This window comes from Anthonomus grandis, chromosome 13, assembly GCF_022605725.1.
Source record: "Anthonomus grandis grandis chromosome 13, icAntGran1.3, whole genome shotgun sequence".
Classification (NCBI taxonomy): Eukaryota; Metazoa; Arthropoda; class Insecta; order Coleoptera; family Curculionidae; genus Anthonomus; species Anthonomus grandis.
The window spans coordinates 7,937,678-7,952,803 of NC_065558.1; the positions used below are offsets into that span (position 1 = coordinate 7,937,678).

The following is a 15,126-nucleotide window of genomic DNA, read 5'->3' on the forward strand; positions in this document are numbered from 1 at the left end:
AATTTCAGATCTTATATATTAGATAGACCTCAAAAGTGCTAAAATCAATAGCAGAATGTCGAAATAATTTGAACTGTAAATGGTAAATTATAGTTCAAAATAGTCCATGTAGTTGAAAATTTGCTAAATATTTTCACGAAGATTTAAGTACAATTTGCCATTCCGCCATTAAATTCACCACTTGAAAGGAATTTGTTAAGTAGACCAATACAACCTTTAATGTAAAGCTAAGGATTAAAAAATAATTAGATAGTTTTTGTTATTTATTAATCAAATTTAAAAAATTTGTTTATGTAATTTGAATGTATCTAGGACAACCACAAGTTTCGAAAAAAATGTAAAACCCCTAAAAGAAGATAAGATGAGTCTTAAAGGTGCTGTCATCAATGGAAAAATGCCTGAAAAACGTAAATATTTAAATTCATTAAATAAAATTCCAACTGAAGCTGAAGTTAAGATAAGTTATTAATTGCTATTTAATAAACTATTATTTTAAAAATGTGAAGCTCGGTTGACTCTTAAAGGAGCAAACGTATCTGGCCCAACCTAGTCCCACTAAATCTCAAATATCTCATAAACCACTAAGTGTAAAATTATAAAACAAAGTGCATTTAATTAACAACAAATTGCCTAATAAATTTTGTTAAGGACATAAGTAAATCCGATCAGAAGTTTTAGAATTATTTGGTCCTTGACACCCTAAAGAGCAAACTTCTCTGTGAGACTTTTGTCCCACTAAAACTCGAATATCTCAAAACCTGTTTAAGATAAAATTATGAAACAAAGTACATTTAATGCAAGTAAATCCGAGTGCAAGTATTAAAATTATTCACTCCCTAAGATCAGTTAACTCCTCAAGACATCATGCGCTTTTTCTCAATAACACTCAAAATATATCAAAAACTACCAAAGGTTAAAATACTAACCAACGTGTAATAAATTATTGAAATAATGGGTCTATGATATTTAGTTTAGCTTTTGCCTTCTTATTTTTTACTTATTTTTTTTTTCTTTTTTATGACACTCCTTCATATCAATAAATTCGATCTTTTTTACTTCGTATTTCTTACATTGTCTTCCCTCGTTCTCTGTACTTAATAATTAAACCGTTGACCATTGAATTTCCATTTTAAAATGTAAATCTTCATTTTTTATTTTTTTTGTCATAATTCGATTTTTTGTCATAATGATTTTAATCATAATTTTATTAAATCATTTCGTCTTTGCTTCTGATAAAAAAACCTTTTTATTAAAAGAAATCACTTTCCTAACAAAAAGGTAAGTAAATCAAAATTTTCAATTTCTTTCTTTATCTCTTGTTTTGTTAATTTTTGAACTCGTTTCTTTGTTTTTTTTTGTTGTATATTCTGCAAATGTATCATCTGTATTTTTATTCAAACTGTATTAACCAAATTAAAGAAATAAAAAAAAAGAAACAAAAACTCAAAAAAATAAATAAAAGAATGACAAAAGTAGTAGAAAAAAATAGTTTCCTAATGTCAGCAGATGTGGTAATGCAAAAATATATAAAAAAGAAAAATAAATTAAATATTAATAAAAAATGGATAGAAGAAATTTAAAAAAATTATCACCTCTACATGTACCAATAAACCGAACAGCAATTTTTCCATATTTTCCATAGCACTTGCCCAATTTTACAACGAGATAGATATACTTAAATGTCATGTTATAAGACAAAAAAAGGGTCTTTTCTCCTTTGTGGTCCAAAAACAAACAATAATACCACGTGAAGTGACTTTTCCTTGCATTTTATAATTTACTCTGGTAAAGGAAGCAGTATAATTTTCCATTCTTTCTTCGAATTTTCCAACAAGAAAAAAAATCCAACAGAAGCCAATTTTCCCATAAGAGAGGAATGACATAAAATCAAATTTTTATCACATAAATGCAAAACACGTCAAAGGAGGAGTTTTCACTCGACCCTCAAAAAAAAAGTTACTCCCTCATGTTAAAATTTAACTCATAATTTTCGCTTTTTCGTTTAAACAATACTGTTGCTGTCTCCCTCACTCCCTCACTCCCGTTTTAGCCGCAATACTGGAAAAAGGGATCCGAGGGGCCGCAAAGTTAAATTACGCCCCAATTTAGATTTAGGCAGTGTTTACCTTAAGCAGGACTGATGTTTCCCTCTGGTGTAATTTGTATTTGTAAATTCAGTTGTGGCGTTTGTTTCTTTTTTATTTTTATGGTTGTTATTGTTGTTTGTTTCCTTTTAGACGCTCATTTTCGGATTAATTCGTTTCTGCTACGGAACATTTAATTGGGGCATTTAAAGGGCAACGTTTCGTACGCCTCAAAAGATAAATTATAACGAATTTAACTTCACTTTCTCTTTTTTAGCAATGAAGAGTCAAAAAGTAACAAAAAGTTCCAAGTACACGCAAGCCTCCCCGAGCGACGTGATCGAGTACCAAAACATCCCCCAAACGATCATCCCCTTATCCCCCCAAGGCACCACCATCATTAACGACCATCAGGACAACAAAGTAACTTACGCGGAAAGCGTGTTTTACAACGTGAACCAGAGCTCGGAGCTACTCTTGAAAAACGCCCCGCCCTTAGTCGAACACCCCGCACCACCCCCGAGGCCACCCTCAAAGTCCAAACAAGAGAACGTGGACACGCTGTGCCATTGCGTGCAGAACAAGGACGTGTGTCGGCAAAAATCGCGATTCGACATCCGTGATGATGATGGTCCGATCGTGCTCACTCGGTCGTACTCGTCGTTGCCTCGGGTCGCCGCACCTCCGAGGCACACGTACGTCTGCGAACAGAACCAGCGGATCCTCAGGGAAATCAAAACTGCCTCGTTGAGACGCATGCAATCGCCGGAAATTATTAATATCCATCGGGGACCGACCGGTGTGTTCTACGACGGTTACGGTGTCGAACATTGTGCGGTACGACCCTGTGATATCCGTGAGGACTACTCGAGTTTGAGGAGGGGACAGTCCGTGAGGAGTACGAGAAGGTGAGTTATTAATAATGTGGAAAATAGGGAGAGCCTGTAAAAATACTTTAATTGTCTGAATAAGCTGGCCTAGGTGCTTGAAACAGACGTAAAAGTGTGAAAGAATAATGAATTTAATCAGTTTCAGATTAAAAAAAAAATTAGAGCTGCTTCAACTGCCTGGGAAAAAATAATAATGACATTCGGTTGCTTAAACAAGAATTAAAAGCAGCAATTAACAATTCAAGAAATTGATAGAATAGCTTTAACTAGCTATAGAAAACTTGTTTTCAAAAAAATACAAATGACTTCGTTTTTATGGGATAAAAATAATGCTTGGGTTGCCTGAAAAAAAAAGCCTTGACTAGACTTTATGAACTTTAAAAAGAATAATGAATTTTCTGCTAAAATGTGCCTCAAGTGCCTAGAAAACCAGTTGACTGCCTCGAAGAATTGGGAATTGACTTACAAAAAAAAAATTATACCAAGCAGTTCAGAAATTGGTTTTGTGAGAAGCTTTAGAAGAGTTATTTGGTCCCAAATTCAGTTGACATTTAAAAACTCGAATATCTCAGAAACAACCAAATTTAAAATTATGAAACAAAGTGATTTTAATTAACAAAAGACAGCCCTAAGAATATTATTCAAAATATCTGATATCCATTGAAAGTAGACATATGGAACAAACTGCATTTAATTATTGAAAAATGGCTCTACAAATAATATTAAAAACATAGGTAAATTCGACCAGTAATGTTCTTCGAGCCTATACTGAGTTGACTCCCTTTGAGAACTAATTTCATTCTTAAAATTCCGGAAAGTTTAAGTCTTTTCCTGACGATGTTCACTGAAATCGTTTCGAAACATGGGTCAAATAAACAAATAATTCAATTCCCAAATTACTACTTACAAATTTGTTTTCTTCTTCTGCTTGTTGGGAAACTTACATTTAATTCAGCAGTCTGAAAATATAGTTTAACTACTTGCTCAAATGGCTACATTTGCTTGAAGAGTAAAAAAACCTGCCTGGAAAATTACTTTGAAAAAACAAAGATAACTTAAGCAGCCTTAAAAGAATGGTATGACTTTTATAATAAGAAATGCCTGGAAAAACTTACTAATTATCTGAAGCTTGATGAAAATTACTTAATCTGCTTTTAAAAAAATAGGAGTGACTTCAGTTGCCTGGAAAAAAAATAATTTGATGCAAATTAACTGGAAAAATTATAAATTAAGCGCCTGGAATAATTATTTAAATATTCTAAAGCCTCTATCAGGCATCTAAGTCACTTTGAGTAACTGAATTCATATTTAAGATATTTTTCAGATATTTGAATCTAATCTAACTGAATAGAAGACTTTTTGCCTGAGTGAGTCTTAATTGCAGATACACTAAAACAATTTCAGAATATTATTCCAGGCATTTTGATCTCTAGAATAGTCTTACAAGTACTTCTAAGTATTTTTGAGGGATTTGGAGTTAATTTGAGAGCCAGGAATAATCTTTTAAGTACTCTTAATCTTAGGTAACCTGACTGAGGAAATTCTTTTATCCCAGGTAAAATTGACTTACTACCTCACTATAAAAATAAGCAATGGCTGCTTTAAGTACCTTAAAGTGGCTTCACTTCCATCCAAATAATTAGAAATTAGTTCAATTATTAAATTTGCCTTAGTTTATAGTTAATTATTTAAATTGCCTAGAAAAATTGACTTGCTAACTAACAATTAAAGGAAGCTTAAGTTGCCTGAAAAAATAACGTTTACTCACTATAAAAATAAGAAATAACTGCCTTGAAATGACTTTACTTGATATTTGGGTTCAATTTAAGAGTCTGAAATAATCCGTGTAAGGTATTAATCGCGGGTAAAATTGACTTACTGCCTAACTATAAAAATAAGCAATGACTGCGTTCAAGTAACTTAACTTGCTTCCAAAAAAATTAGAAAACCTTAATTTCCTGGAAATAAATTATTATAATTCAAAGTGTCTGAAAAATTGACTTGCTACCTAAAACCTAAGGAAAGCTTGAGTTGCCTAAAAAAAATAGCCCTAGCTATGTACAAAAATAAGAAATCGTCGTATTGAAATGACTTGACTTGCCAAAAAACTAGAAATGACTTCATTTGCCTGGAAATAAATCAATATTTATTTGAATTGACTGGAAAAATTAAAAATCAAGTGCCTAGAATAGTCATTAAAATATTCTTAAACCGTCGGTTTATTATTCCTACCCTCAGAATGTCAGGCATCTGGAATAGCCTTTCAATTATTTTTCAGATATTTGAAGGTAATTTAAGTGGAGTGGAAGTAATTCTAGAATTTCTAAATATTATTCCAGGCTTTTCGTTTTTGAAATAAAAGTAATGGCTGTCAAAAATTCATTTAGTCATTTTATTCCTCATAGACGTCTAATGTAATTTTTCATTTCTTCCAGGCAGTTGACTTTAAATTTTTCTAAGAAATTAGAAGCCTGAAACAATACTTTAACTATCTTGAAAAGCTGGTTTAAGTGTTTGAAAAGAATAATGAATTTCTTAGGTCTCAGGTTCCTTCTTTTAGAAAATTTTAGAGTGGCTTCAACTACCTGAAAAAAATAAAAATTACCTTAATTGCCTGAAAACCATTACTAACTGTTTGAAAAATAAATAAATCTTCAGTTTGTTCAAAGGATTTTTAATGGAAAATTAATTCAGCGGTGTAAATATTTACGTGGACTACTTGAGACGGTTACACTTACCCAAAAAAGTAAAAGACCCTGCCTGAAAAATCACTTAAAGTCTTCGGAAAAGCGAAAATAATCAAGACTATGACTCCCTAAAAGTCAAAACAACTTGAAATGACTAATTCAAAAATAACGAGTACTCCAGCAGCCTTAACTGGAAACAGAAATGAGATGACTTACTTAAAAAAAAAATGAGAATGACTTCAATTGCCTGGAAAAAAGAATTACTCTAGTTAACCGGAAAAATCAAAAATTGAGCTCCTGGAATAATCATTTAAATATTTTAAAGCTTTTTTATCAGGCAAATTTTAGTAACTGGAATAATTTTTAAAGTATTTTTTTCAGAAATTTAAAGATAATCTAACTGAAGTGGAAGTAGTTCTTAATTCCAAGAACCCTAAAGTGTAATTTCACAATATTATTCCAGGCTTTAGAAAAAAATAGAAATGACTTCAGTCGTGTGGAAAAAAAATATTCAAATTACCTGAAAAAATTGACTTGCTGCCCGAAACTAAAGAGAAGACTGAAGTTGCCTGAAAAAAAGGTTGTAACTGACTATAAAAATAAGAAATGACTATCTTGAAGTGACTTTAATTGCTTCCAAATATATTAAAATTGCTTTGAAATAAATTATTATTACACGAATCTACTGGAATAATCGACTTGTTGCCTAAAAATTAAAGGAAGCACTTAGTAGTCGATAAAAAAAAATATTGATTTCAATTGCCTGAAAATCAATTAATATGATTCAAACCTACTGGAACAATTGACTTGCTGCCTAAAAATTAAAGGGAGCCTTTATTAGTTGATAGAAAATAAGAATGACTTTAGGTGGCTGGAAATGAATTAATATTGTTCAAATTTACTGGATCAATTAACTTGCGGCCTAAAAATCAAAGAGATTCTTTACTAGTTGATTAAAAAATAAGAATGAATTGAATTATTTGGCAATAAATAAATATTATACGAATCTACGAAAACAATTGACTTAATGCCTGAAAATCAAAGGAAAATTTTACCAGTTGATAGAGAAATAAGAGTGATTTCAATTACCTGGAAATCAATTAATATTATTCAAATCTACTGGAACAAAACTTGCTGCCTGAAAAATAAAAGGGAGCCTTTAATACCTGATAGAAAATAAGAATGACTTTAAGTGCCTGGAAATGAATTAATATTATTCAAATCCATTGGAACAATTTACTTGCTGCCTGAAAATCAAAGGGATTCTTTACTAGTTGATAAAAAATATAAGAATAACTGCAATTGCTTGAGTAAACTTAATAAAAATTAAAATTGTTAAAAAAAAAACGTCGAAGTCTTTTTTTTATTATTGCCAACGTTTCGCAAAAGGTAACACACAATTAGCAAAATTCAATAATCATAAAAAATGTTGGTTATAATGCAGGAAACATAATCTCCCTGAAGGAGTTCTAATATAGGCCGAAATCCTGATAATAAATAAAAAAGATTTAGACGGCTTGGATTTGAATTAACCCTTTATCCAACTTAACACTTAAAACTAAAAATTGAGTGCCTGGAATAATCATTTAGGTACTCTTAAGCCGGGTAATCAGCCTGAAGAAATCCCTTAATCTCAGGTGGAATTGACTTACTGCTTAATTAGAAAAATAAGAAATGGTTGCCTTAACTGCCTTGAAATTACTTGACTTGCTTCCAAAATAATAGAGATCACTTTAATTGCCTAGACATAAGTTAATATTATTCAAATCGACTGGAATAAATGACTTGCTACCTGAAAACTGAAGATAGTTTTACTAATTAAAAAAAATTGGAATGACTTCAATTGCCTGAAAAAAAAATTAATGTTATTCCAGATGATTGGAGCATTTGACTTGTTGCCTGAAAATCAAAGGAAGCATTTTCTAGTTGATTAAAAAAATAAATCACTACAATTGCCTAGGCATAAGTTAATATTACTCAAATCGACTAGAACAATTGACTTGCTACCTGAAAACAGAGGGGATTTTTACTAATTAATAAAAAATTAGAATGACTTCAATTGCCTGAAAAAAAAATTAATGTTTTTCCAAATACTTGGAGCATTTGACTTGTTGCCTGAAAATCAAAGGAAGCATTTTCTAGTTGATAAAAAAATAAGAGTTACTTCAATGGCCTAGACATAAGTTAAGATTATTCACATCGACTGGAACAATTGACTTGCTACCTGAAAACTGAAGGGAGTTTTACTAATTAATAAAAAATTGGAATGACTTCAATTGCCTGGAAAAAATTAATGTTATTCCAAATGATTGGAGCATTTGACTTGTTGCCTGAAAATCAAAGGAAGCATTTTCTAGTTGATAAAAAAATAAGAGTCACTTCAATTGCCTAGACATAAGTTAATATTATTCAAATCGACTGGAACAATTGACTTACTACCTGAAAACTAAAGGGAGTTTTACTAATTAAAAAAAATAAGAATGACTTCAATTGCCTGGAAAAAAAATTAATGTTATTCCAAAATATGATTAGAGCGCCTTTAAGATTATTCACATCGACTGGAACAATTGACTTGCTACCTGAAAACTGAAGGGAGTTTAATTAATTAAAAAAAATTGGAATAACTTCAATTGCTTGGATAAAAAATTAAAGTTATTCCAAATGATTGGGGCATTTGACTTGTTGCCTGAAAATCAAAGGAAGCATTTTCTAGTAGATAAAAAAATAAATCACTACAATTGCCTAGGCATAAGTTAATATGATTCACATCTACTGGAACAATTGACTTGCTACCTGAAAACTGAAGGAAGTTTTACCAATTAAAAAAAATTAGAATGACTTCAATTGCCTGGAAAAAAAATTAATGTTATTCCAAATGATTAGAGCGTTTGACTTGTTGCCTGAAAATCAAAGGAAGCATTTACTAATTGATAAAAAAATAAGAGTCACTTCAATTGCCTAGACATAAGTTAATATTATTCAAATCGACTGGAACAATTGACTTGCTACCTGAAAACTAAAGGGAGTCTTAGTAAATAAAAGAATTGGAATGACTTTAATTGCCTGGAAAAAAAATTAATGTTATTCCAAATGATTAGAGCGTTTGACTTGTTGCCTGAAAATCAAAGGAAGCATTTACTAATTGATAAAAAAATAAGAGTCACTTCAATTGCCTAGACATAAGTTAATATTATTCAAATCGACTGGAACAATTGACTTGCTACCTGAAAACTAAAGGGAGTCTTAGTAAATAAAAGAATTGGAATGACTTTAATTGCCTGGAAAAAAAATTAATGTTATTCCAAATGATTAGAGCGTTTGACTTGTTGCCTGAAAATCAAAGGAAGCATTTACTAATTGATAAAAAAATAAGAGTCACTTCAATTGCCTAGGCATAAGTTAATATGATTCACATCGACTGGAACAATTGACTTGCTACCTGAAAACTGAAGGGATTTTTACTAATTAATAAAAAATTGGAATGACTTTAATTGCCTGGATAAAAAATTAATGTTATTCCAAATGATTGGAGCGTTTAACTTTTTGCCTGAAAATCAAAGGAAGCATTTACTAATTAATAAAAAAATAAATCACTTCAATTGCCTAGACATAAGTTATTATTATTCAAATCGACTGGAACAATTGACTTGCTACCTGAAAACTGAAGAAGGGAATTTTACTAATTAAAAAAAAATAGGAATGACTTCAGTGACCTGGAAAAAAATTAATATTCGTAGAGCTGCCTGGAAAAACTTACTAATTGAGAAAAAAATAAAATGACTTTAATTGCTTTAAAAAAAATTATATTAATCGAATCAACTGGAAAATTAACTCAGTGCTTGAAAAAATGGAAATTACTTTAATTGCCTGGAAAAAAATGCGACTTTATAATATCGGAAAGAATAATGAATTTTCTTGCTAAAATGACTTAAATAATTTGACTGCTTCAAAAGATTAGAGTATGACATGATTGGAGGAATTTGACAAAAAAATTATTCTTCATATTTTTTTTTCAGAGAGTCAAGTAGTTTTTGCAAGCCTAAATCAAGCAGTTGATGTATTCTTCTTTAAATGACTAAGTAAAATTGTTTTAAATAATTCCTAAGTAATTAAAGATGCCCGAAAAATAACTCATCCAGTATACTTAAAGACCATTTAAACCTCTCTTAATTCTGAAAATCAACTAAGAAATATTAAAACTTTCAAAACTGTTTTCAACGACGGTTTTGAATACTCAAATCCAAACTGAAAGTTTCCCAATTTCCACATTTTGATTCCGCCGTTTATAATAAACCCTTTTGGTGCCCGTTTTACAGGAATAAAGGCAATTCGATAATTACGATTTTAATGCTGCCTCTCTATAAAAGTAATTATAACTTTTAATTGCTTTTACCTATTGTATTAAGTTCATTTTTCCAAAGGTAAAAAGGGTATTTCTTTCATTCGCAAATACGGACGCGTTGTCCCGTATAAACCGGATTCAAGGGGTTCGAAATTTAGTAATCCGGGAAAAACACTCGAAACAATAGACAAAAAAAAGGAAGAACTTAGATCGAGCTCGATAAATACCGATTTAACGAAACACTCGTTCGGAAACCACTCGAAGGAAAAATCCGCTGTTTATACTTGAAAATCGTTTTATTCCCCGAAGAAGCCCCCGATACCACTTCGAATGCCGCTTTTGTTCTTAAAATTCAAATTTTCCATCGATATTCCGGGCATCTCTGTTCGAGAATTGATATTTTGATGTTTTCTTTATTGTGCAGTAAGAAAATTTTATCCAATTTATTTTTATTAGTATTTTTCGGATTGGGTTAAGTATCTCGGAAAATTTAATTTTCTTTATTCCAGGCAGTCGGTCTATAAGGAGCATTGGATTTTTTCCATTTGCATTTTTTGACGTTCCTGACAATATTTTTCCAGATAGAGTTTTTTGATTTTTTTTTAGGTTTTTTGACATAGATAAAATATACAAACAACAACACACCTACAAACAAATTACGCCTGAACAGGTGTAATAACCAAAATAAAAATGCAAAAAATAAGATTCTGAAAGGCTACCATGTTGCTATGGGTAGAATTAACGACTTCATATTCTAGTACTATAAAGCATTTAGTGGAAGATTTCAAACGATGTATCGCATGACCCCTCTTTTCTATTTAATTTAATTTGCCATTTTGCAAAATGAAAATAGGGACCAAATGAAAATCAAATCAAAGATGCTTTATTTTGTAAAAATGTTGTTGACAAAGCTTACTTATATACAGAGTAAATAAACAGACAAAAAAAGAAACAAATGGGAATACATAAAAAATAAATTATGGTCAATGAAATTAAAACATCAGAATTTATAAAATATTTAAATAGCACATAACAAAGCATAATAAAAACCTTTAAGATAGTAGTAACTAAAATTGGTCAAAATCTGTATCGTAATTATTCAGCATGCAATGTTGTAAAAACCGCATTAAATTCATTTTTTATAGTAAGTCAAAGTTAAATAAACTTAAACCAAAAAGTAGCATTTTGGGTGATTTTTATATAAATGCATTCAAAAGATAAGAGGGGCGGGGGAGAATTAAGGGCCTTAATATAAAATTATATCACATTTAAATAAACAGTGTTATTAAATTCAATATTAAATATATATTTTCTGCAAAAGCATTGTTTTTCAACAACACAAACCCTTACCCACCCACCTATCCCAAACATTTGCCTAGTAAGAAATTATTTTGAAAAATCACCGTGTTTCGTTCATAATACCAAATAGTACTGTTTTTATATCAAATATTTATTAATATACATATAAATAATTATAACAAATTTAAATAAACAAACTGCTATTAGATCAGATATTAACAATGAAAAGAGCTGTTATACATGCGTATTATTTAGGAAAACAATAATTTTTGAAAACAATTTCTTACTGGTAAGTTGTTTGGGGTGGGCGGGGGGTAAAGGGAGAGTTGATGAAAAACGGGTTTTTTGCAGAAAATAATTGCTTTAAAGGAAAAACTTTGTAATTTACTACTAACCATTTAAAAATATTGATTTGATAAAAAATATACAAAGCTCTTCATGCTGTGTATAAGGAATTAAAAATAAATAATAATTTTAATTATAAATTTTCTGTAACCTCGGAGAGTAAATTATTTAATAAATTAAATAACTTCTTTTAAGGTAATAATTTAATGTAATAAAACCGTTTTTCATTAACACTACCCTTACACCCCCCACCCACCCCAAACGTTTGCCAGTAAGAAATTATTTTGAAAAATCATCGTCTTTCGTTCATAATATCCAATAGAACTGTTTTTGTATTAAATATTTATTATTATACATATAGATAATTATATCAAATTTAAATAAACAAACTGTGCTAGTAGATCAGATATTAACGATAAAAACAGCTAATATTCATGCGTATTATTAAGGAAAACAAATAATTTTTGAAAACAATTCTTACTGTAAGTTGTTTGGGGTGTGTGGGAGGGTAAGGGAAGAGTTGATGAAAAACGGGGTTTTTTCAGAAAATAATTGCTTTAAAGGAAAAACTTTGTAATTTACTACTAACCATTAAAAAAAAATAGATTGATTTGATAAAAAATATACAACGCTTTCTATGCTGTGTATAAGGGATTAAAAATAAATAATAATTTTAATTATAAATTTTCTGTAACCTTTGAGAGTAAATTATTTAATAAATTAAATTATTTCTTTTAAGGTAATAATTTTATGTAATAAAAACGTTTTTCATTAACACTACCCTTACACCCCCCACCCACCCCAAACGTTTGCCAGTCAGAAATTATTTTAAGAAATCATCGTTTTTCGTTCATAATATCCAATAGAACTGTTTTTGTATTAAATATTTATTATTATACATATAGATAATTATATCAAATTTAAATAAACAAACTGTGCTAGTAGATCAGATATTAACGATAAAACCAGCTGATATCCATGCGTATTATTTTGGAAAACGATGATTTTTGAAAACAATTTCTTACTGGTAAGTTGTTTGGGGTGGGTGGGGGGGTAAGGGAAGAGTTGATGAAAAACGGGTTTTTTGCAGGAAATAATTGCCTTAAAGGAAAAACTTTGTAATTTACTATTAACCATTTAAAAATATTGATTTGATAAAAAATATACAAAGCTTTCCATGCTGTGTATAAGGGATTAAAAATAAATAATAATTTTAATTATAAATTTTCTGTAACCTTTGAGCGTAAATTATTTAATAAATTAAATTATTTCTTTTAAGGTAATAATTTTATGTAATAAAAACGTTTTTCATTAACACTACCCTTACACCCGCCACCCACCCCAAACATTTGCCCAATAAGAAATTATTTTGAAAAATCACCGTTTTTCGTTCATAATATCCAGTAGCACTGTTTTTGTATCAAAGATTTATTAATATACATATAAATAAATATATCAAATTTAAATAAACAAACTGTGCTAGTAGATCAAATATTAACGATAAAAACAGCTGATATTCATGCGTATTATTAAGAAAAAAAAAATTTTAGAAAACAATTCTTACTGGTAAGTTGTTTGGGATGGGTGGGGGGGTAAGGGAAGAGTTGATGATAAACGGGTTTTTTTGCAGGAAAAAATTGCTTTAAAGGGAAAACTTTGTAATTTACTACTAACCATTAAAAAAAAATAGATTGATTTGATAAAAAATATACAACGCTTTCTATGCTGTGTATAAGGGATTAAAAATTAATAATAATTTTAATTATAAATTTTCTGTAACCTTTGAGAGTAAATTATTTAATAAATTAAATTATTTCTTTTAAGGTAATAATTTAATGTAATAAAAACGTTTTTCATTAACACTACCCTTACACCCCCCACCCACCCCAAACGTTTGCCAGTCAGAAATTATTTTAAGAAATCATCGTTTTTCGTTCATAATATCCAATAGAACTGTTTTTGTATTAAATATTTATTATTATACATATAGATAATTATATCAAATTTAAATAAACAAACTGTGCTAGTAGATCAGATATTAACGATAAAACCAGCTGATATTCATGCGTATTATTTTGGAAAACGATGATTTTTGAAAACAATTTCTTACTGGTAAGTTGTTTGTGGTGTGTGGGGGGTTAAGGCTAGAGTTGATGAAAAACGGGTTTTTTGCAGGAAATAATTGCCTTAAAGAAAAAACTTTGTAATTTACTATTAACCATTTAAAAAGATTGATTTGATAAAAAATATACAAACTTTCCATGCTGTGTATAAGGGATTAAAAATAAATAATAATTTTAATTATAAATTTTCTGTAACCTGGGAGAGTAAATTATTTAATAAATTAAATTATTTCTTTTAAGGTAATAATTTAATGTAATAAAAACGTTTTTCATTAACACTACCTTTACACCCCCCACCCACCCCAAACGTTTGCCCAATAAGAAATTATTTTGAAAAATCACCGTTTTTCGTCCATAATATCCAATAGAACTGTTTTTGTATCAAATATTTATTAATATACATATATATAATTATATCAAATTTAAATAAACAAACTGTGCCATTAGATCAGATATTAACAATGAATTCATGCGTATAATTTTTGAAAACAATTCTTACTGGTAAGCTAAGTGGGGTGGGTGGGGGGTTAAGGGTAAGGTTAGTAAAAAACGGTCTTTTGCAAAAAAAATTTATTCAAATTTTGCAATGTTTTACGCAGGCAAATTAATAATGCAATTTTTCCAAGTAATAATAATAATAATAATAATCGTCTTTTATTGAAATAAAAAACAAAAGAAATTACAAACTTATACAAATAGGCAATATTTAGCTATATAGCTTCTCTTACATATAACCTACGTGCAAAGAAATTAACCTGAAGAAAAATTACAATTAAGAGACAAAAAAAAAACAAAGTAGTGTTAGCATTTATATTAAATTAAAGAAAAAAAAAACATCAAAAATCAACAATTTTAAAACATTTACAAAACCAGCATTTTTCACCGTTAACAGTTCCGTCAACGTGCATGTCAATAATTATACTCATAATATTATATGCCCAGCTAAACAGTTAAGAATTTTAATCACTTAACTGGCAGAATAAGAGAAGAAAAAAAAACTCAAAAGGTTTCAATGTGTTTTCAAAGTGTTTGATGTTGTTTCAACTGCCTGGAAAAAATTTAAAAATATAAAAAAACAAAATTGCCAAAAAAATTAAGTCAACTCCCTAAAAGAGGTAGACGAAAATTAAAAATTAGATAAGGTCGTCAAATATTCTCTGGAAGACTTTAAGAAATACGTCATATCTCTGAAAAAAAAACAGAATTTACTTCAATTGCTCGAAAAAACTAGACGTTTCTTTAACTTTTCAAAAATCAGCAATTTCTTAGAAAAATTTAACAATTGACTGAAAAAAAGCAGAATTTACGGTAACTGCTCCTGGAAAAGCTAAATATTTTTTAAAATGTTCTGAAAAA

General features: G+C 29.4%; 1 protein-coding gene across 1 annotated transcript in view; it reads left to right on the forward strand.

Annotated features, from left to right (window-relative positions):
• The window catches only part of LOC126744162 (uncharacterized), a 91,559-nt gene that overhangs the window by 47,522 nt on the left and 28,911 nt on the right, over window positions 1–15,126 (forward strand). Inside the window, exon 2 of the mRNA XM_050451520.1 lies at window positions 2,362–2,992. Coding sequence (XP_050307477.1) covers window positions 2,364–2,992 — 629 coding nt within the window. The 5' untranslated portion in view covers window positions 2,362–2,363. The remainder of the gene's footprint in view (window positions 1–2,361; window positions 2,993–15,126) is intronic.